Source organism: Oncorhynchus masou, chromosome 21, assembly GCF_036934945.1.
Source record: "Oncorhynchus masou masou isolate Uvic2021 chromosome 21, UVic_Omas_1.1, whole genome shotgun sequence".
NCBI classification, from domain to species: Eukaryota; Metazoa; Chordata; class Actinopteri; order Salmoniformes; family Salmonidae; genus Oncorhynchus; species Oncorhynchus masou.
The window spans coordinates 19533743-19554023 of NC_088232.1; the positions used below are offsets into that span (position 1 = coordinate 19533743).

A 20281-nucleotide genomic window follows, 5' to 3' on the forward strand; every position below is an offset into this window, starting at 1 on the left:
GTGGCAGCTGCAGAGAGGTACAGTGGTGTATGGTAATTTTTGTTTTGTTTTTGTGATTCTATTAGATGGTAGGGTATTTTTAGTAAAACATTTTTGTTGTTGTTGATTTTTTAAATGTAAAAATTATATAAGTATAAGGTAGTTATACTTATAAGTTAAGGGAGTTATACTCCAGTCTAGTAGGTGGCGGTGATGCAACATTTATTGGATGCCAACCGCCATTAAACCTCATCGAAGAAGAAAGACTTCAATGAAAACAACGTTTACTTCTGCCATTTTGACGAGAGAATATGTTGCTTGTGCAGAGAGTGGTGCTTAACTCCCGACCTGGTATGTGTAGACTTCTCAGCTGTGTGATACATTTTATAATTCTCATATTGCGGTCAATTGTACCCTAGCGAGTGTATGAATGGAGATAGTTGTTAACTTTTTTGAGACGACTGGTCAATGATTAGCATCGCATTAATGGCGTTACGGCTAATGAGGCATTCACACCCAAGTCGGAACTAAACTCGAAAATGTACAACTTGCTATCTGGTTGTAGTTATACAAGTGCCGCTTTCAAGCAGTTAGTATGTCGAAATTGTCCTAGTTCCAACTAGTACGTGAATGCAGCATAACATCGTCAAAAGTTCCTGACTGCAACTCTTGTAAGGGTAGGATTGCAAATAAACGCGTACAAAACAAACCGGTTTCCAAACGGACGTCTTTGGTTGGGTCCCTTGTCAATTTTATTAGCTGTAAAGATAAAAACACTGCAATATTTACATACAGATAGCTGTAATTAGCATAGGTGCTAGTCCAAACGCAAGCAGATGGCGCTATTGAGTCGTCAAATTAATTATAGTGGGCAGAAAAAGCAAGGTGGGCGGAGCCATATTTCCGTTAGGGAACACCTACTCAAATTCCTGTGTGCAATATCTCAATTCGCCCTTGCGTTCCTGAACGCAACTTTTAGAATGATAGTTTTGGAAACAGCACTTTGGAGATCAAATGTTTAATCAATGAGAGAATATGCAGAATGTTGACCAAATTCCTTCTCCTACTGTCGGCCACTGGGGTTCCTCATCACCATATGTGGTAGTGAGGGGAAACACCAACCGGATGCTTCACATTTATAAATCCGGTCAAATATCTTGCTAATTGTTCTTGCTTATTGCGATTTTCACAGACAACAATGTCATTATAGTCATCTTCATGCCTTTTTGGCTACGTAAGCGAGAAATTCCAATGCGACGTGAGTACGGTAAACACTATCAAGGATTATTTAATGGCGTTAGAGGGAATGGCTGCGGTTTTACACGCCTCCTGACAAATTGTGCTCCAGCCTAGTGGTTAGAGCGTTGGGCCAGTAACCGAAAGATTGATGGATCGAATCGCGGAGCTGACAATTTAACTCTGCCCCTGAACAAATCAGTTGTAATTTAGAATTTGTTCTTAACCAACTTGCCTAGTTACACTATATATAATATTTAACGACCCTGGGTTTATAGACCCTGTCGCACGAGCATGCTTTTGCGGCACAGTCGACAGCGCGCCGGACCTCGGTGTCGAGGGTTCGAGACCTGCTCCCTGCTGTTCATTACAATATTAGCTGCATTGTTGGGATTTTTTTTTTCTTAAAGCATTTCATGTTAAAATCTACACTTGTATTCAGCGCATGTGACAAATAACCTCAGTTTAAGAGTGTAGGGGCTTTACTACTATAGCCCATCAACACATTCATATAAGGTAAAAAGACAGCCAAAAAATAAATGTTAAGGAAAAATTGTGTGTGTGTGGGATTTTATACCCTTTAGGTATAAACTAGGCAAGTCGGTTAAGAACATTCTTATATACAATTTCGGCTTACTGGGGAACAGTGGGTTAACGGCTTTGTTCAGGGGTAGAAGGACAGATTTTTACTTTGTCAATTAAGGGATTTGATCCAGCAATATTTTGGTTGCTGGCCCAACACTAACCACCTGCCACCCCAATAAGAGAAGTCAGGAAATGTTTGTTTTTTGAACATTTAACCCCTTTTTTTTTTTTTTTTTTGCATAAAACTACCTCCATACTTTTTGTTTTGTATGGTTACCTTCAGATGAGTCCTGTGACACTTGTGGGGGTCGTAGAGGAACTGAACACCATCGCGTTCGTGACTCTTTCCAGAGTGAACCTTAAGCCTTCTCCTAACCTTAACCTAATTATCATAACCTGCTGCATAAATGAACCTAACTTCAAGTCAGTTATGACCAGGGGTTGCAACCTAAATTTATTTTCCAATTGCTCCGTCCGGAGCAGAACCCTCTATTTTTTTTGTTCCTGTGATCCGATCAGACAAACCTGTGAAATCAACAAAATCACATTCCGTTAATTTATTACAGCTTTATAATAAAAGATTAGTGACGATTAGCTTAGTAACTGTGACGCACCGACGTGAACGCAATTGGTCGATAGTATGCTGTGCGGGTTGTTAAACATTCCTCCATTCATTTGCCAATGTGTTTACAATCTCCACATTTCTTTAAATATTTCTGGTGTGCCTATGCTCCATCCATGTGACCATAACCCAAAATATAGTGCCTTTTTAGTGTACTAATTAATGTAGAGAAAAACTATAGACTATACAACAATCACATAAGTAGGCCAAATTGCTCTTCTATGTTTGTGTTTTACAGGGACTGATGGAGAGCCAGTCCCTGGTCATTTCCGTGTGGAAGAGGCGATTGTAGGACCTTTTCTGAAAGAAGGACAAGTCCTTGTCCGGACCCTCTTCCTGTCTGTTGACCCTTACATGGTGATGCATGGCTGGAAAGAAAAGCTGAAATTTGTCTGCACTTTGCTGACTATATTAAATGTGCATGAAATTTACCAAATGGGACCATTAGTAACCTACAATAAGTTTCCTATTTTATTTAGGCTATGTGAAGATGCGGGCATGGCTAACACCTGCATGAAATGCAATTATAGGCATACAATCAGCCATTTTACTTTCACAAGTGCCCAGTTAAGTTATGGGTAAGGTACCCTAAACAAATACACTGTTCATAATGACATTCAATATTCGTCTTGTAGCGATGTCGCATGAACGAAGACACAGGCGCTGAGTACCTGGCTCCATGGGGGTTGTCTGAGTGTGTGGATGGTGGTGGCATCGGGGTGGTGGAGTTAAGCCGCTGCGATGGCCTCTCTGTGGATGACATGGTCACCTCGTTCAACTGGCACTGGCAGACGCAATGTTTGATGGATGAAAAGCTCTTACAGAAGGTAGGTTTAGTTTATCATCCACCAGTTTATCTATCCTACATTATAAACTGGGTAGTTCGAGCCCTGAATGCTGACTTGCTGACAGCCGTGGTATATCACAGGTATTATTTTTTTTAAATGTTTTTTTTGTTACTGCTCTAACCAGATTATAATGGCAATAAGGCACCTCGGGAGTTTGTGGTGTATATGGCCAATATACCACGGCTAAGGGCTGTATCTAGGCATTCCGTTTTGTCTTAAGAATAGCCCTTAGCTGTGGTATATTGGCCATATACAGTTGACGTCGGAAGTTTACATGCACTTAGGTTGGAGTCATTAACTTGTTTTTCAACTACTCCACAAATTTCTTGTTAACAAACTATAGTTTTGGCAAGTCAGTTAGGACATCTACTTTGTGCATGACACATTTTTCCATCAATTGTTTACAGACAGATTATTTCACTTATAATTCACTGTCACAATTCCAGTGGGTCAGAAGTTTATATACACTAAGTTGACTGTGCCTTTAAACAGCTTGGAAAATTCCAGAAAATGTCATGGCTTTAGAAGCTTCTGATAGGCTAATTGACATTTGAGTCAATTGAAGATGTGGTTGTATTTCAAGGCCTACCTTCAAACTCAGTGCCTCTGTGCTTGACACAATGGGAAAATCAAAAGAAATCAGTTAAGACTTCAGAAAACAAATTGTAGCCCTCCAAGTCTTGTTCATCCTTGGGCGCATTTTCAAACGCCTAAAGGTACCATGTTCATCGATACAAACAATAGTACGCAAGTAAACACCATGGAACCAAGCAGCTGTCATACTGCGCAGGAAGGAGATGCTTTCTGTCTCCTAGAGATGAATGTACTTTGGTGCGAAAAGTGCAAATCAATCCCAGAACAACAGCAAAGGACCTTGTGAAGATGCTGGAGGAAACAGGTACAAAAGTATCTATATCCACAGTAAAACAAGTCCTATATCAACATAACCCGAGAGGCCGCTCAGCAAGGAAGAAGCCACATGGGGACTAAGATTGTACTTTTTGGAGAAATGTCTGATGAAACAAAAATAGAACTGTTTGGCCATAATGACCATTGTTATGCTTGGAGGTAAAAGGGGGATGCTTGCAAGCCGAAGATCACCATCCCAACCGTGAAGCATGGGGGTGGCAGCATCATGTCGTGGGGGTGCTTTGCTGCAGGAGGGACTGGTGCACTTCACAAAATAGATGGCGTTATGAGGATGGAAAATTGTGGATATATTGAAGCAACATCTCAAGACATCAGTCAGGAAGTTAAAGCTTGGTCGCAAATGGGTCTTCCAAATGGGCAATGACCCTAAGCATACTTCCAAAGTTGTGGCAAAATGGCTTAAGGACAACAATGTCAAGATATTGGAGTGGCCATCACAAAGCCCTGACCTCAATCCCGTAAATTTGTGGGAAGAACTGTTAACGCGTGTGCGCGCAAGGAGGCCTACAAACCTGATTCTGTTACACCAGCTTTGTCAGGAGGAGTGGGCTAAAATTCACCTAACTTATTGTGGGAAACTTGTATAAGGCTCCCCGACATGTTTGGGATAGGGGGCAGCATTTTCACGTTTGGATGAAAAGCGTGCCCAGAGTAAATGTCCTGCTACTCAGGCCCAGAAGCTAATATATGCATGTTATTTGTAGTATTGGATAGAACACTCTGAAGTTTCTAAAACTTTGAATGATGTCTGAGTATAATAGAACTTAAATGGCAGGTGAGAACCTGAAATCCAACCAGGAAGTGGGAAATCTGAGGTTTGTAGGTTAACTCATTGCCTATCAAATATAGTGTCTATGGGGTCATATTGCACTTCCTAAGGCTTCCACTAGATGTCAATCTTTAGAACCTTGTTTGAGGCTACTACTGAAGTGGGGGCGAATGAGAGCTGATTGAATAAGAGGTCTGCCGGAGTGGCAGAGCTGATCACACGTGCACCCGTGAGCGACCTGTGTTCTATTTGCATTTCTAAAGAGAGGAGTTCTCCGGTTGGAACATTATTGAAGATTAATGTTAACATCCTAAAGATTGATTCTATACATCGTTTGACATGTTTCTACGAACTAACTTTTTGAACTTTCACCTGGACTTGCCCGTGCATTGTGAGTTTAGATTTGTTTACTAAACACGCTAACAAAAGGAGGTATTTGGACAAATGATGGACATTATCAAACAAATAAAACATTTATTGTGGCACTGGGATTCCTGGGAGTGCATTCTGATGATCATCAAAGGTAAGTGAATATTTATAACGCCTTTTCTGACTTTTACTGACTCCTCTGCATGGCTTGTTTTTTTTGTCTGAGTGCCGTACTCAGATTATTGCATGGTTTGCTTTTGAAATCTGACAGCAGTTGCATTAAGAAGTATATCTATAACTCTGTACATAAGTTGTCTCTTTTATCAAAGTTTGAGTTTCTGTAAATTGATGTGGCTCTCTTGGCTGTTTGAGGCACAACATTACTGACTGTAAAAGCGGCAATGTAAACTGAGGTTTTTGGATATAAATATGAACTTTATTGAACCAAACATACATGAAGTCCTTAGTGCCATCTGATGATCATAAAAGATTAGTGATGAATTTATCTCCATTTGTGCTTTTTGTGACTCCTGTCTTTGGCTGGAAAATGGCTGTATGTGTTTTTGTGACTAGGCTCTGACCTAACATAATCATATGGTGTGCTTTTGCTGTAAAGCCTATTTGAAATCTGACACGGTGGTAGATTAACAAGAAGTGAAGCTTTTCATTTGGTGTATTGCACTTGTGAATGTATGACAGTTAAATGTTTCTGAATTTCGCGCTCTGCCTTTTCAGCGGATGTTGTTGAGGGTTTCCGCCCTAACAAGTTAAACAATTTAATGGCTATGCTACCAAGTACTCAGCATGTAAACTTCTGACCCACTGGAAATGTGACACGAATTAAAAGCTGAATTAAATCATCTCTACTATTCTGACATTACATTAAAGTGGTGCTCCTAACTGACCTAAGACAGGGTTTTTGCTTCAGGTCTAGTGCCCTTTTCATACTACTGAGATGAGCAGATCCACCATAGTTTCTGAAATCGTGCCTATATAGGAAGGAGCCTGTACAGTATAGCTATGTTCTTGGATTTTTCTCTTTTTTTCTAAAATTATCTAAGTTTTCTACAGGTTGAGCCACAGCTGGTTGATGGACACATATCCTACTTCCTGGGTGCAGTTGGCATGCCTGGTCTCACCGCACTATTGGGTGTTAGAGAGAAGGGTCATGTGACCGACGGAGCCAATCAGACCATGGTGGTCAGTGGAGCTGCAGGGGCTTGTGGGTCCGTAGCTGGGCAGGTAAACACAAGCATGTTACAGTAACCTAATCTTGTTAAACATGGTATGGTCTTTTTGTGAATGGTGGTTGTCATTTGTCTATCCTCACATTCTCTATACTTGCCCCCAAAACACTTGCGTTCCAAGGTCCCTCTGACATTTTCCATCAATGCATTTTACGAGGGTGAGGTGATGGGACGCAAGAGATGAATTTAAGACTACCAGGGTTTCTGTGTTCCTCCTGCTCTCCAGATTGGCCGTGTGGATGGCTGTACCAGGGTGGTGGGGATCTGTGGGTCTGATGAGAAGTGCAGAGTCCTTGTGGAGGATCTGGGGTTCTCTGCAGCAGTCAACTACCGTCAGGGGGATGTAGCCACAGCACTGAGAGAAAGTTGTCCTAATGGAGTGGATGTCTACTTTGACAATGTGGGAGGGCCTATAAGCGATGCTGTAATAGCACAGGTAAGCAGGCTTTATTGTCTTTAGGCGTCATGACGCAGACAGGATATTGAGAGATTGGGACTGTGGTTCTATCTGCATTTGTCGGAATTGCGTTATTGACCTAGCCTTGTTCAATGTTCTCTACCTATATAGTACTCAATTTGTGTGTTCAGACAGCAATCATTTGCTGAAGTGGTTACACTAGTTGTCAGAATAACAACGGGTTTGCAGTGGTGTCGGATGATTGGTGCTCCTGCTTCCCATCACTCGAAGTTATGTAGCAACATTGTGACGACAGTGCCGTTTTCCAGTTGCGTTGCAGTTTCAAAATCAGTTTTTTTTTTTTTTAAGCCTCAAAGGATAAGATTATCCTAGTCCTTTTGGGCTAGCCACAGCACTCAACTAGCTAGGCAATGTTAGCCGTCTCGCTTTCTAGGACATTCACTCATTTGCTTGTAAACAATATGCTAGTTGGCTACCACGTTCTTCTCAACAGAATATCTAGCAAGCAACAAGATGCCAAAAAACAGTCAACCACCGGGAAAATCAGATTTGACAATTCTCATGGCCAGGAATCTGTTTCGTTTGACTTCAAATCACCAAAAGTGAAATCTCCTAGCCAATGTGTCCTTTTTTTGTCTAAGTGGTACAGTGTAAAGACAATGGCTCACACCACATGTTCCTACAAGAATACCTTAATTCTCCACCCTCACACCTGATTTCAATTAGTCAACTAATCATCAATCCTTTGGCTAATTTAATCTGGTGTTTACTGTTAAAATAAATGAAATGTTGGGGGGGCTCGGAGAGGGTTGGAGTATGGAGCAGTTTTGCTCTGACCACCCTGATAGTGACTGACACGCATTCCTCTTCCCTTCATTCATCTCCAGATGAACAATGATGGTCACGTTATCCTTTGTGGACAGATCTCCCAGTACAACAAGGACGTGCCCTACCCACCACCTCTCTGTGATGAGACTCGGGAGGCACTGCAAAGTAAAAACATAACCAGGTACTCAATGGTCTGTCTCACAGATAACGGAAGGACCATTTGGCATTGCAGTAGTACTTTACATGATTATGGTATACTTAATATAGTCATTTGTGAAGTGTATTACTAAATATTTGATTAATCTGTAAACGGTTCTAACACATTTGAGATGCCTGAGCTGGTAGTTGGCCCAGTCTGCATCTGTGTTAGAAAGCTCTACTCTATCCCACCAGGGAGCGGTTCACGGTGCTGAACTACATGGAGAAACACGAAGCCGGCATAATCCAGCTCAGTCAGTGGGTCAGAGAGGGGCAGATCAAGGCAAGGCAAAGTCTGTCTGAGGCGATCTTGATGTTTTGTATACTTGGAAGTTCTGAAGTTTAAAACTTAGTAGACCTCTCTCGCGAGGGTTCTGTACATTTCTACCAACATGGTGCTAGGGTCCTGTGTGGCTCAGTCGGTAGAGCATGGCGCTTGCAACGCCAAGCGTCGTGGGTTCGATTCCCGCTGGGGCCACCCATATGTAAAAGTAGTGGCCCCAGCCGACTTGTAAGTCGCTTTGGACAAAAGCGTCTGCTAAATGGGATATATTATTATATTACATTTAAGGTCGTTACTTGGGGGGGGGGCTTTCAACACCAAACTGATCAAATACCAAAGTCAGTGGCCACTATCTGATATTTTCAGGTTTTTCTGATTGACTGATCAACTCAGTCACCTAATCAGAATAGTTGACAAGTCAGAATTGTCTTTTTGATTGAAGCCTGCACATTGCTTGATAGCTTTCGAATCTGTGTGGAAGTCTCAGTCCGCCCTCTTTAACATATAGGGTAAAAATAACGGCCTCTTTACAAATCAGAATGTTGCATAAACTTCATTTGAACTACCTTTTTTTTTTGTCCGCTGATTTCACCCTTAGGTGGGTGGAAATTTGAGACAAATTATCCAAAGGTAAGTGTTATTAAAACGACTTTCAGAACGCTTGTCTTAATATTCTTCTGTCGTTTTTGTACATTTTGCAATGGAATCCGATTTAATGAATTCACCCCAGGTGAGGCGCAATACGACTCAAGCTCTTCCAGCTGATTGACAGGAAATGTGCTTCGGTCAGCAATGTTCGGTTACATTCAGCTATTTACATAGTGTGCTTTAGGTGTGACGGCATCGAGATGCAAGCCGACAGAACCATATACCTACAGGCGCTCTTAAGTTGGGTAAATTATTCTTTCCTGTGGATATTTTTTCTCAAATTATGACCCACAAGGACCAACCGCACAGACAACTGGTAAAATGAGATTTGAGCACATGGTGAACAGTGGCGCCATGTTGCCAGAAATAGTTACTCAACCTTCCCCCTCAGCTTGACCCACATATCTGAGTACCTTATCTATTTTGCACTATATGATTTTTGTCCCTCCATTCTCCCTTCAGGTGTTGGAGACTGTAGTAAATGGCATTGAGAATATGGGAGGTAAGTGTGTCGCTGGTAATGGTGTCGTTGCACTTAAATGACCATCTTAAAATCAATTTACCACAAACCTGAGAATTGAGCTTTACTTTATTTTGCAGTGGCCTTTTGCTCCATGATGAAAGGAGGAAACATTGGTAAACAGATCATTAAAATATCAGATTGATTCAAATCCCTGGTGGCACCATCAGAAGCTACTGGATCACAAGCTTTTTTTTTTTTTTACACACTACTTCCTGCCTTTGATTTCTATACTGACAATAACTGGATGGACTGAATAAAATGATTTGTAGTTACACTGTACTGAATGTCTCTTTTCTTATAACCTTTGTAATACACATAACCGATCTGTGACAGTCTAATTATCAACATGCTAAATTGCAAAGAATTCAATGAAGTCTTAGATCTCATTCCACTTGACTAAACAATTTATTTCACAGCACTATAAACCATTAATAAAATCTGAACTTTCTTCATTTCAATGATCAATTTGAAAATGGGTTTCTGAGTTTACACTTGCCACAATCTATTTTATGAGTAACATCAAAGTAGCGGTTATGCTCTGCCCAGATGCCAGTTTAATTCTGCTCTCATGCAAAGTCCTTATGGAATTATGTTTGGCCTGACGAGGAGTTGGCAAAATATCAGACTGGCACCCGATCTACCTACCTAGCTTGGGGCAACTGCTGGTGAAACCGAGTCAGCCAACCCTTTACATTCTGGTGTTAAAGCTGACCATGAATAAAAAGTACAGCTCTGGACAATCAAGTCATGAAACCTCTAATCTCCACTTCATAATCAGCATTGGGCAACTTGTGCGATGCTCTAAAAAACCCTGATACATGGGACCAACACGAACTTTGATACATTCTATAAAGGAGAACCACAACTCCCTGACTGAAGATCCCATCCTAGGGGAAATGAGGACAATGGGACGTGGACATAGTGGTAAAAAGAGACTGTTCAACCCTTGGTGTGGATGCCATAGCACTGCCCACAAGCAATGTGACAACTTAAATTCCAATTCTTAATTCAATGTAGAAATTGAACCCCAACCTGAGTCCAGAGTAGTGCTTGACTTTGGCAGGTGCTCTCACCTCAACATTTCTACTGCTTGAGCTCCATGTTCCTCTTTGAGCTAATATTGTGACGCTCCGGCACCTAAACACAAACAGTACCAGCATCCATTTCAGTCTAAGTCGAGCGCCCAGTGCTGGTCTGACACTCCCCAAAATATCTGCGTTCTATACATAACACCCAGCTGCCCAAATCAACTTCTCAATAGAGAATAACCAAGGAAATAATACAAAAATGAAAACAGCACAATCTCAGGTCATTGCACCCTTGCTATTATTTAACATGCTTTAAGTGGATAGATTCACCACTGAGCTAATATTGAATATATAAATAGGTCATCAGTCTGTTTTTGGTTCAAGTCCTCCCATTCCTGAGTAACAGCTGTTATCGTAAGCCAGATTCTCCAGAGCTCAAAAGAAAAATTAAAACTACCTTCGGTGGGTGATTAGTTATTTTACATACGTATAGCAGACCAGTTTGCAATAACCAAATACAAAACCTGCCAGAGCAGGACTGATTATGTATCCTCTGGCAGTGGTGATGTGGCAGTTGGCCGAGGCAACACTTTGAATTGAATAACCGCTACAAATCAAGTACAACTAATACATACGTTTACCACAGCAGAATACAGCGGTGAGAGACTCTTCAATCAGCTTTGAGGAACAGCAGTCATTGGCTGAACAATCAATTCTATCCACAATATGTACGAACACCTTCATTGCGCTGACTGTGTATAGGGGTGTGGTCTACACATGCAATACACTAATATGCATATGAAACAACTACTTTTAAACTGTTTAAAAATGTGGGAAATAGGATGAGGGGAAAGTAGCTTTGAAGGAAGAGCGAGAAACTACTTTGCACAAAAAACTAGTTTGAAATATGGGATAGAAAAGTAGAGCCAATGTAGATTGCCATAACTAAGAGAATCCCCCAGTAGAAAGAAAATCAAGAAAATAAGTGCAACTGTCAAGAGGCTGTGGTTGTCTTGCTGTGATCACGGAGACAGGGGGCGGGGCCCTTCCAGGCGCGGTAGACCAATAGCAGGGCGATCCCTACTGCCCACGTGCGGACTGGGGACAGGAAGAAGGCCAGCGGTCCATATGTCTCCAGCAGGAAGTAACAAGAGTATCCCTGCCAGGCTAGCAGCAGCAACATGGCCGTATGCACCCCCAGAGTCTTCCACCGATAGCCCGGACGCAAGAAGTGTGAGCGGAAGGAGTTACCACGACTACGCAGGTGAAGGCTCCAGCACAGGTAACAGGTGAGAGGCATGTTGAAGAAGAGCAGCTGTTGGGGAAATGGAGGGAAGACACAGGGATAAGAGTTTGTCAACTACAGGTAACCCTTTAAGGGAAAAAAGGACCACTGCCATAAAGTCCCCCCCCCTTCTTTATACATCTGGTAGAACTTTACTAAAAGACACCAGGCATGATGTATTATAATGCAGTTATCATGCACTAAGACCTGTCATGAGCATGTATGAACGCCGTATCTCTCAATATCATCTCATAATGATCCTGACTAAATACCAGCCTCCTCACCTGCCCCACCCCAACAACATAAGTGAGACTTCCCTCGAGGAAGTGTCCGTCGATAACCACTCCGAAGGCAAAGCAAGCCCCACTGTGACCATCAATCAACTCTCCTATGAACCAGGGACCTGCAGAGACAGAGGGTGAGTAGACGGACACAACAGTCAGTGCTAATTGGCATATTTCCCCTTGGCCCTAACCCTAAGATGTTCGAGGATATGAAGGGTCTGGATAGGTATAATCAAAGAAAGGATTACAGGCTCACACCTTACAGCTCTATAAAATGTTGAAGGGACACAGGCAAGGGGTAGGGAGCATGTTGAGACCGGCTGACAGGGTGAAGAGACGGAGTTTAATGGATGGTTGTCCTCTGGACCCAGTAGGAAACTCACCTAAGGCAGTGCAGAGGTTGAAGAGCAGTAGAGAGTAGTAGAAAGTGTCTGCTTTACTGACCAAGTGCAGGGACAGACAGGCGCAAGAGGACAGACTTGAAGACCCTGGGAGACACAGGAAAACAGGTAAGATTGAAAACTACAAATCGACGAAAAGAGTTGTCACAGGCAACAAATTGCGTATTACAGACAATACGTGTATTTATCAACATGAGGTTATGTGTGGAATGATCCTAGATTTTCTTTCACTGTATAGGATGGCTGAGAACAATAACTATGGCAATTTTCACACAGGTAACAACCAGCTTGATACTACGATGGTTGACGTGACAGGAGTGTCTGGCGGATCTCACCTCTGACAGAGGGCAGAGGCATGAACCTGAACGCCACAAGCACTCCAATATTCAGCAGCATCCCTGCGACAAAGGCTACCCGGGCCTGTGGACAGACAGGACCGTTTATACAGTAGGTCTACAGAGCACAGCTGGTGAAGACATGATGGTTAAATGTTAGAAGACCTTTTGCTATAGCGGTTGAGTCAGCAAGTAACGTACAGGGAGAGAGGCAGGTCAATAACTAGAAGGTCGCCCGTTCGTATCAAGTCTGACAGGAAAATCAAGTATTCTTCTTTGTCTTCTTACCAGAATGTAGTGGTCAGTGAGCAGGATGAAGGACTGGAAGAAACCAAAGCTGGGGGAGAGGTCCTCTTCCAGGGTGAAGAGCTGTTCTCGGAAAGTCGACCGCCCCACCGCGTCCTAACACAAAAACACGCACACAGAATAAGAGAGGCCACATCACCTGAACTAGTAACAAAACATCTGGTAGCTATCTGAGAAAACATTGGATAACCTTTGAACAACTATTTAAAACATTTGACAACCTCCTAGCATGTCTATATAATAGAAGATATGAGGTAATGGGTGTTGTGCAACCTTCACTTTGACAGTGACAGTGTGCAGCCCAGCGAGGTAGAGCGAGGGTTCCCATGGCACCACATACAGAGGACCTCCAGCAGACTGGCCTTCACCCATCTCCACCCCGTCCACGCTGACGTAAACTGCTGTGACCGGGGCATCAGAGAAGGCCAGGATCCTGAGGGGACCGGAGAGGCCAGGGTTAGAATACAGGAGGATAGGGGAAGATTATCAAACACATCTGCAGAGACAGGTGAGCCAAAATGAAACATTGTTGACAAACTTTGTGGTATGGAGATACAGTTGAAGTCGGAGGTTTACATACACCTTTGCCAAATACATTTAACTCAGTTTTTCACAATACCTGACATTTAATCCTAGTAAAAATTCCCTGTTTTAGGTCAGTTAGGATCACCACTTTATTTTAAGAATGTGAAATGTCAGAATAATAGTATAGTGATTTATTTCAGCTTTTATTTCTTTCATCACATTCCCAGTGGGTCAGAAGTTTACATACACTCAATTAGTATTTGGTAGCATTGCCTTTCAATTGTCAAACTTTTCAGGTAGCCTTTCACAAGCTTCCCACAATAAGTTGGGTGAATTTTGGCCCATTCCTACTGACAGAGCTGGTGTAACTCAGGTTTGTAGGCTTCCTTCCTCACACACGTTTTTTCAGGTGTGCCGACACATTTTCTATGGGATTGAGGTCAGGGCTTTGTGATGGCCACTCCAATACCTTGACATTTTTGACCTGGAAGTATGCTTGGGGTCATTGTCCATTTGGAAGACCCATTTGCGACCAAGCTTTAACTTCCTGACTATCCACATAATTTTCCATCCTTAAGATGCTATCTATTTTGTGTAGTGCACCAGTCCCTCCTGCAGCAAAGCACCCCCACAACATGATGCTGCCACCCTGTGCTTCAGTTGGGATGGTGTTCTTCAGCTTGCAAGCCTCCCCCTTTTTCCTCCAAACATAAAACGATGGTCTTTATGGCCAAACAGTTCTATTTTTGTTTCATCAGACCAGAGGACATTTCTCCAAAAAGTACGATCTTTGTCCCCATGTGCAGTTGCAAACCGTAGTCTGGCTTTTTTATGGAGGTTTGGAGCAGTGGCTTCTTCCTTGCAGAGCGGCCTTTCAGGTTGTCGATATAGGACTCCTTCCTGAGCGGTATGATGGCTGCGTGGTCTCATGGTGTTTATACTTGCATACTATTGTTTGTACAGAAGAACATGGTACCTTCAGGCGTTTGGAAATTGCTCCCAAAGATGAACCAGACTTGTGGAGGTCTACAATGTGTTTTCTGAGGTCTTGCCTGATTTAAATTTTCCCATGATGTCAAGCAAAGAGGGACTGAGTTTGAAGGTAGCCCTTGAAATGCATCCACAGATACACCTCCAATTGACTCAAATGATGTCAATTAGCCTATCAGAAGCTTCTAAAGCCATGACATAATTTTCTGGAATTTTCCAAGCTGTTTAAAGACACAGTCAACTTAGTGTATATAAACTTCTGACCCACTGGAATTGTGATACAGTGAATTATAAGTTAAATAATCTGTCTGTAAACAATTGTTGGAAAAATGACTTGTCATGCACAAAGTAGATGTCCTAACCGACTTGCCAAAACTATAGTTGTTAACAAGAAATGTGTGGAGTGGTTGAAAAACGACTCCAACCTAAGTGTATCGAAACTTCCGACTTCAACTGTAGGTGATAAAGAACCTTTTTACACTATTGTGCTGACCCACTATTGTGCTGAACTGTACTGGTTCCAATATTTTCTTTGCATATTACCCTGTCCAGCACAGTTCCAGCAACTGTGGTGGATGTGTAACCAGTTCAGTTCGGCTGAGTAGTGTGAAAAGGGTGATTGTTTTCTGGAATAGAGAGATAGATGGTATATGTGTGTAAAAAAAGGCAGAGTGGGTGATGGTGATTCTGTATGGTGGTGTAGGTTAGAGGTCATGGCATGGGGTTTAGGGTTGAGAAGCACACACAGAGAGGGGAGACCTGATGTGGGTAGAGCTTTGTATTCGCCCCAGTGGCTCCACTCCAGGATGGAGGTACTGCGCCTCCTTGGGGTTGGTGATGAGTACTGCAGGCCACTGCTGAAACTTCAGGTCCATGAAACTCAGCAGGTCGTGGTCAAACGCCAGCACTCTGTACCTGAAGAGAGGGGGAGAAAGGAAGAATGAGAGGGATAGAATGACCGAGAAAGAGAGAGAAAAGGAATATATCGGTGTTGTGTGGTAACTTTATTTGTAGCACAATTTAAACAGACCACAAATACAGATGTATGTGTTTGTCTGAGCCTAAGTAAGTGAGTGAGCCTAAGTAAGTGAGTGAGCGAGTGTGTAAAAAGTACGATGCATCTATAGACTTACCTGCGATTGTCCATCCAGTCACCGAGCTCCAGTTCCAGGGTGCCCTTGGGGTGTCTGCTGTGTAGTACAGGCATCAGGCCGCCCAGAGTGTGTAGGTGACCACACAGGTACGCTACAGCCGAGCTACACACACGCATAGGTAACAATTACATCACAGATGTATATGGTACAAAAATCTCAACTAACTGTATTCAATAACTGTGCTATTGAGTATGTATAACGTTCGGACACTGTGTTGCAATAGTGCTTTAAAGGAGCTTGTTCCGAAAAGCGTTGGCAATAAATATAATTGAATGGTCTTTCCGGAACCTTATTTTACCATTTCCACTATGCTATCAACTATGTTATAACTATAACTGACCTATGTCAGAACTGTTATAACAACAGTATACTTATTAATTATCCAAAACTTGTTTAGAGGGTGTTTAAATTAGAGAGGCAGACTAACATGAAGACAGGCTTATAGAAACCCACAAACATTATTTTGTTACCTCATCACGCCTCTCAGCCCTGGAAAGGGGGAGATGACCGTTGAAGTGGTGTAGTGGCCAAACCAGATGGTCTGGTTGCTGCTGTGGCTCTCAGTCCTGAAGGATGCCAACAGGTCCATCTGAGTCTGTAATGTATGGTGTTGCAGGACTTTAAAAAGAATATTACGCAAATAGACTAATGTCTCAATCTTATGTTTAAATTAATGACAGAGTAGGGTGGGAAAGTATTTAGTTTTGTTCCGCTTGCCTGCTCCAAGATCATTTTGTGTTGTATTGTATAGCCAACTCATATGGTTGTTGTAATGCCGAACAGATCTGGGACCAGGCTGGTGTTAAGCTGGTTGGGGGCATACTGTACCTGGTTGAGAATGCCATAGAAGTTGTACGGCCGCTTGGGTCCGGGGGTGATGGTTGCATCGGCACAGATGAAGGAGTAGTTGCCGAAGGGAGTCTTGTGGACATAGTGGAAGGAGCCAACTTTCTGATTGGCTGAGTATTTCCTGGGAATAAAAACAGGCATCATTATTGTGTGGCCGAGTTCGTGACTGCATACAGTGTGGTGTGCATGTTGCTCTCAACACCTTGTTTTATGATGGAGAAGCAGAGAACCTATTTATTTAAAACAGACAAGGAACAAACCTCAACAATTACCATGCAGACACGAGACAGATGTCATATTTTGAGAGACTGTGTTTCAAAAAGAGAATGAACTACAAACTGTGGAGCAGGGTCTCCCAAACTCGGTCCTCGGGACCCCAAGGGGTGCACATTTTTGTTTTTGCCCTAGTACTACACAGCTGATTCCAATAATCAACTAATCATCAAGCTTTGATCATTTGAATCAGCTTGTAAATTGTATATCTGGCTTTAGATAGCTTTATATCTAGCTCAGATAGCTAGAATCAATGTTAATGAGTCTAGTGCTCATGTTACACAGACAAGTGAACGCAGAGGCAACTCACTCACACTAGCTACACTAGAGAGAGCTAGTTGCTAGAAAGCTAGTCATATAACTAGTAGGAGTCTCTGAACATGAATCACAGTGACACTTGTCATATTTCAGGGGTATTCAACTCTGACCCTACGAGGTCCGGAACCTGCTGGTTTTCTGTTCTACCGCATAATTAATTGCACCCACCTGGTGTCCCAGGTCTAAATCAGTCCCTGGATAGAGGGGAACAATGAGAAAGCGCAGTGGAACTGGCTTTGAGGTCCAGAGCTGAGTTGGAAGGGCCTACTGTATGTCTTTGACACATGTAAACAACATTCATTCCAGATATAGCAGGCAAGAGTGAACACTGACCTGTAGTAGTTGTTGACACTATCCAAGGAAATAATATTGAAGGCATCTGTCAGAAACATAATAAAAACAGGAATGTTCTAAGTTATAGAGACCTTGCAAAACATAAGGAACACATATCATCTCCTGGCCAAGGTATCTAACCTTGGTATTAATTCCCTCATCCCTGTTGATTAACATCTATCCTTACCAGTAACCACAGGGACTCACATAGCCTAAATGCCCTGCTGTTACGATCTATTCTGTACTGAACTAATGTCAACCAGAGAAAGGCTCTTTTGAAGCGTCTTTAGCAATGGGTTGTAGTGGACAGTTAGGCTGTAGGAGATTTCTTGTTTCAACTCGAATAGCATTTGTGATTCAATATCAATGGAGGGGCATTAAGCAGTGATGGTCCTGACTGCTCAGCTTTGAGGTAAAATTCACAAAGAATGCACATATCTGTAGGTGTGTGGATTCTTTACATATTCTACACTCTTAGAAAGCAAGGTGCTCTCTAGAACCTAAAAAGGGTTCTTCAGCTCTCCCCGTAGGATAACCCTTTGAATAACCCTTTTTGGTTCCAGGTAGAACCATTTTGTTTTTTAGGTAGAATCATTTTGGGTTCAATGTAAAACCCTTTCCAAAGAGGGTTCTATATGGAACCAAAAAGGATTTTCCCTGAAACCAAAAAGGGTTCTCATATGGGGACAGCCGAAAAACCCTTTCAACCCTTCCAAGTCCAATTCAACTGAGTGGCTTTGCAGATTTCTAGAAATTTACGAGCCAATTCCATACCAATCTATCAACCCTGTTCATAGGATCTTCCCGATTTGTATTATTATTATTTTTTTTTGGGGGGGGGGGTGATTCTAGAAATCATGAAGTGTAAGAGAATATCAGAGGAGGTATATTATATTAGTCACCATGGTTTCCGCGGATGTCAATCCATTTTGTGCGTTCCAGCACCCGAGACCTCTTCAGGATGTCGTGATAGGCCTGCCACTCCACCTCATGCTGCAGGGAGCCCACCTTGCTCTCGGTCTTCGCATCCGTCAGGTCTCCTGTTAGGTGGACAGACAGAGTGCCTTATGAGAAATAATAACTCACTTCAGGTTCATGGCTGCTCTTGTGATAGTGCTGTAATGTTTGGGGGCTGCTAATAAACTAATGAGCAAGAAGCAATGGCCGACGTACCTGTTGCGAGCACAAGAGCAGGTTGGATCACTTCAACGGTATTCGTGCAGAACTTCTCAAAGTCATAAATTCGTTTTTTGTCATGGAATCGACTGATATGAATGTCAGACACCTGTGCGGGTACAGGACATAATTCAGGGGTTAAAAGCACAAACTAGGGCATCATCTAGCTCATTTTGACAAGATATTCCACTTGGTACATCCCCTCCTCTAGTCAACAAACATATGACTTATTACCTAGCTAGTTACAACTGGGTTCAAAGTTTAAAACCTGATGGCTGGCTGGTGCCAACTTTGTCCATGCATGACAGCACAGCACCCAAAAAGGAAACTGGACTGTGACCCCATTCAGTGTAGATTGTGACATGACCACTACTACTCAGTGGGCTACTTACTTGCTAACAGCTGTCACCCTGACAATTGACACTGACAGTCACAACACTTAGTTAGCAGGTTAGCAATTAGCTAGCAAATCGAGTTAGAAGCTGGATCCACTCACCTGCACGAACCAGAATATGTTATCCAATTCGCCACCGGGATACGGAGGAAGACATGTCCTAGCCTCCTCTCCATCCCCGTCGTTGAACTGCGGAACACTCCGTTTGGGGTGCCAGGAGGTGTCATAGCTCTCCAGCACCCAGGAAGCTAAGCACGCCAGTGCTAGTCCCACAAGAACTAGCGCTCCGAACAGCTTGAGCATCCTGTAGTGACGAAAGAGCGGTGGGAATCTACTGGACAGAATACTGGCGAGAGCAACATCAACACACCTATGCTAGCTATATTAGCTACTAACTACATTGAGCCGCTGGCCACTCAGACCGTTCGATTTCCATTTGCGACCATAGCCAGATCGAGCTACACACGAAACATTGTCCTCTCAGATTGTTTTGAAAAAGCTAGCAATAAGGAAATACCATACTGACCGGTTGTGCATGGCTACGTCATCGCTGTATGAATCACTCCCACAAATCCCTGCGCGGGTGTAATTTAGAGCCCAGTTCCAAACCAAATCTCTTGACTCTGTTCCTAGTTTCTTGTTGATTTGCTCGTTGCACTTCTGAAAATACATACACAACCAGATAGGTGTAAGCAACATGTGAGAGAACCTAGTACATTCCCGTTTCCTAATACTTATTTATAGATAAGCAATGTTCAAGTGGCAAGAATTAGAGGTTGAGATGTAATTGGTTGGGATTGGCTCCAAATCTAAATGAGCAGTTTTTAACATCATCTTCATGTTCTTTTGAAGTATGTTAGTCTTACAAATCTGATGCTTCGCTTTTAGCAAATGCTCAGTGAATGATAGTTATTCATGCAAGGACTCATAAAATGTGGTAGAGAGACAATATCAAAGCACACATGATATTGTGCGGAAGCATGTTATCACACAACAGTATGCTTATGCAACAAATTCTACAATGCTGTCATATCTGGATCTTCATTGATGAAAAAAAGCCTGATTAAAATGAAAGAAAACAGAATATAATACAATTGATTATAATATAATAGAGGGGGTGAAATTCTAATACGAGGCTACACTTGCA

The 20281-nt window shown here is 42.5% G+C and overlaps 2 protein-coding genes across 7 annotated transcripts; one reads left to right on the plus strand and one right to left on the minus strand.

Annotated features, from left to right (window-relative positions):
* Positions 1-242: 242 nt before the first annotated feature.
* On the plus strand, positions 243-9762 carry ptgr2 (prostaglandin reductase 2). 6 transcript variants are annotated; one of them, XR_010450728.1, is made up of 11 exons: positions 243-330; positions 2661-2779; positions 3058-3249; positions 6410-6580; positions 6812-7021; positions 7891-8012; positions 8225-8312; positions 8911-8942; positions 9135-9205; positions 9423-9462; positions 9561-9683. XR_010450728.1 is itself a non-coding variant. In XM_064927727.1 (10 exons), the coding sequence occupies exons 1-9, from the start codon at positions 291-293 to the stop codon at positions 9436-9438; spliced, it is 990 nt and encodes a 329-aa protein (XP_064783799.1). In that variant the 5' UTR covers positions 243-290; the 3' UTR covers positions 9439-9462; positions 9561-9762. The 6 variants fall into 6 exon arrangements, 5 of the variants coding, with proteins under 5 accessions (XP_064783799.1, XP_064783800.1, XP_064783798.1 ...); XM_064927727.1 differs by lacking the exon at positions 9135-9205 and having other exon boundaries at positions 9561-9762; XM_064927728.1 differs by lacking the exons at positions 8911-8942; positions 9135-9205 and having other exon boundaries at positions 8225-8322; positions 9561-9762.
* Positions 9532-19692, minus strand: tmem62 (transmembrane protein 62). The gene is made up of 14 exons (XM_064927725.1): positions 19237-19692; positions 18738-18849; positions 18467-18604; positions 17565-17610; positions 16620-16761; positions 16262-16386; positions 15771-15893; positions 15397-15552; positions 13396-13555; positions 13105-13218; positions 12817-12901; positions 12464-12568; positions 12081-12199; positions 9532-11826 (listed from the first exon to the last, which is right to left on the minus strand). Exons 1-14 carry the CDS (start codon positions 19435-19437, stop codon positions 11506-11508), a joined length of 1947 nt encoding a protein of 648 aa, XP_064783797.1. The 5' UTR covers positions 19438-19692; the 3' UTR covers positions 9532-11505.
* Positions 19693-20281: the final 589 nt, after the last annotated feature.

Coding starts and splice junctions, on each gene's coding strand:
- ptgr2 (XM_064927726.1), top strand. CDS start 291: ATGTTGCTTGTGCAGAGAGTGGTGCTTAACTCCCGACCTG. Junction 7,022..7,890: donor GCGATGCTGTAATAGCACAG/GTAAGCAGGCTT, acceptor ATTCATCTCCAG/ATGAACAATGATGGTCACGT. Junction 8,013..8,224: donor CAAAGTAAAAACATAACCAG/GTACTCAATGGT, acceptor CTATCCCACCAG/GGAGCGGTTCACGGTGCTGA.
- tmem62 (XM_064927725.1), bottom strand. CDS start 19,437: ATGCTCAAGCTGTTCGGAGCGCTAGTTCTTGTGGGACTAGCACTGGCG. Junction 15,894..16,261: donor GGGCTGAGAGGCGTGATGAG/GTAACAAAATAA, acceptor GCGTGTGTGTAG/CTCGGCTGTAGCGTACCTGT. Junction 12,569..12,816: donor GCCTCTGCCCTCTGTCAGAG/GTGAGATCCGCC, acceptor TGTGTCTCCCAG/GGTCTTCAAGTCTGTCCTCT.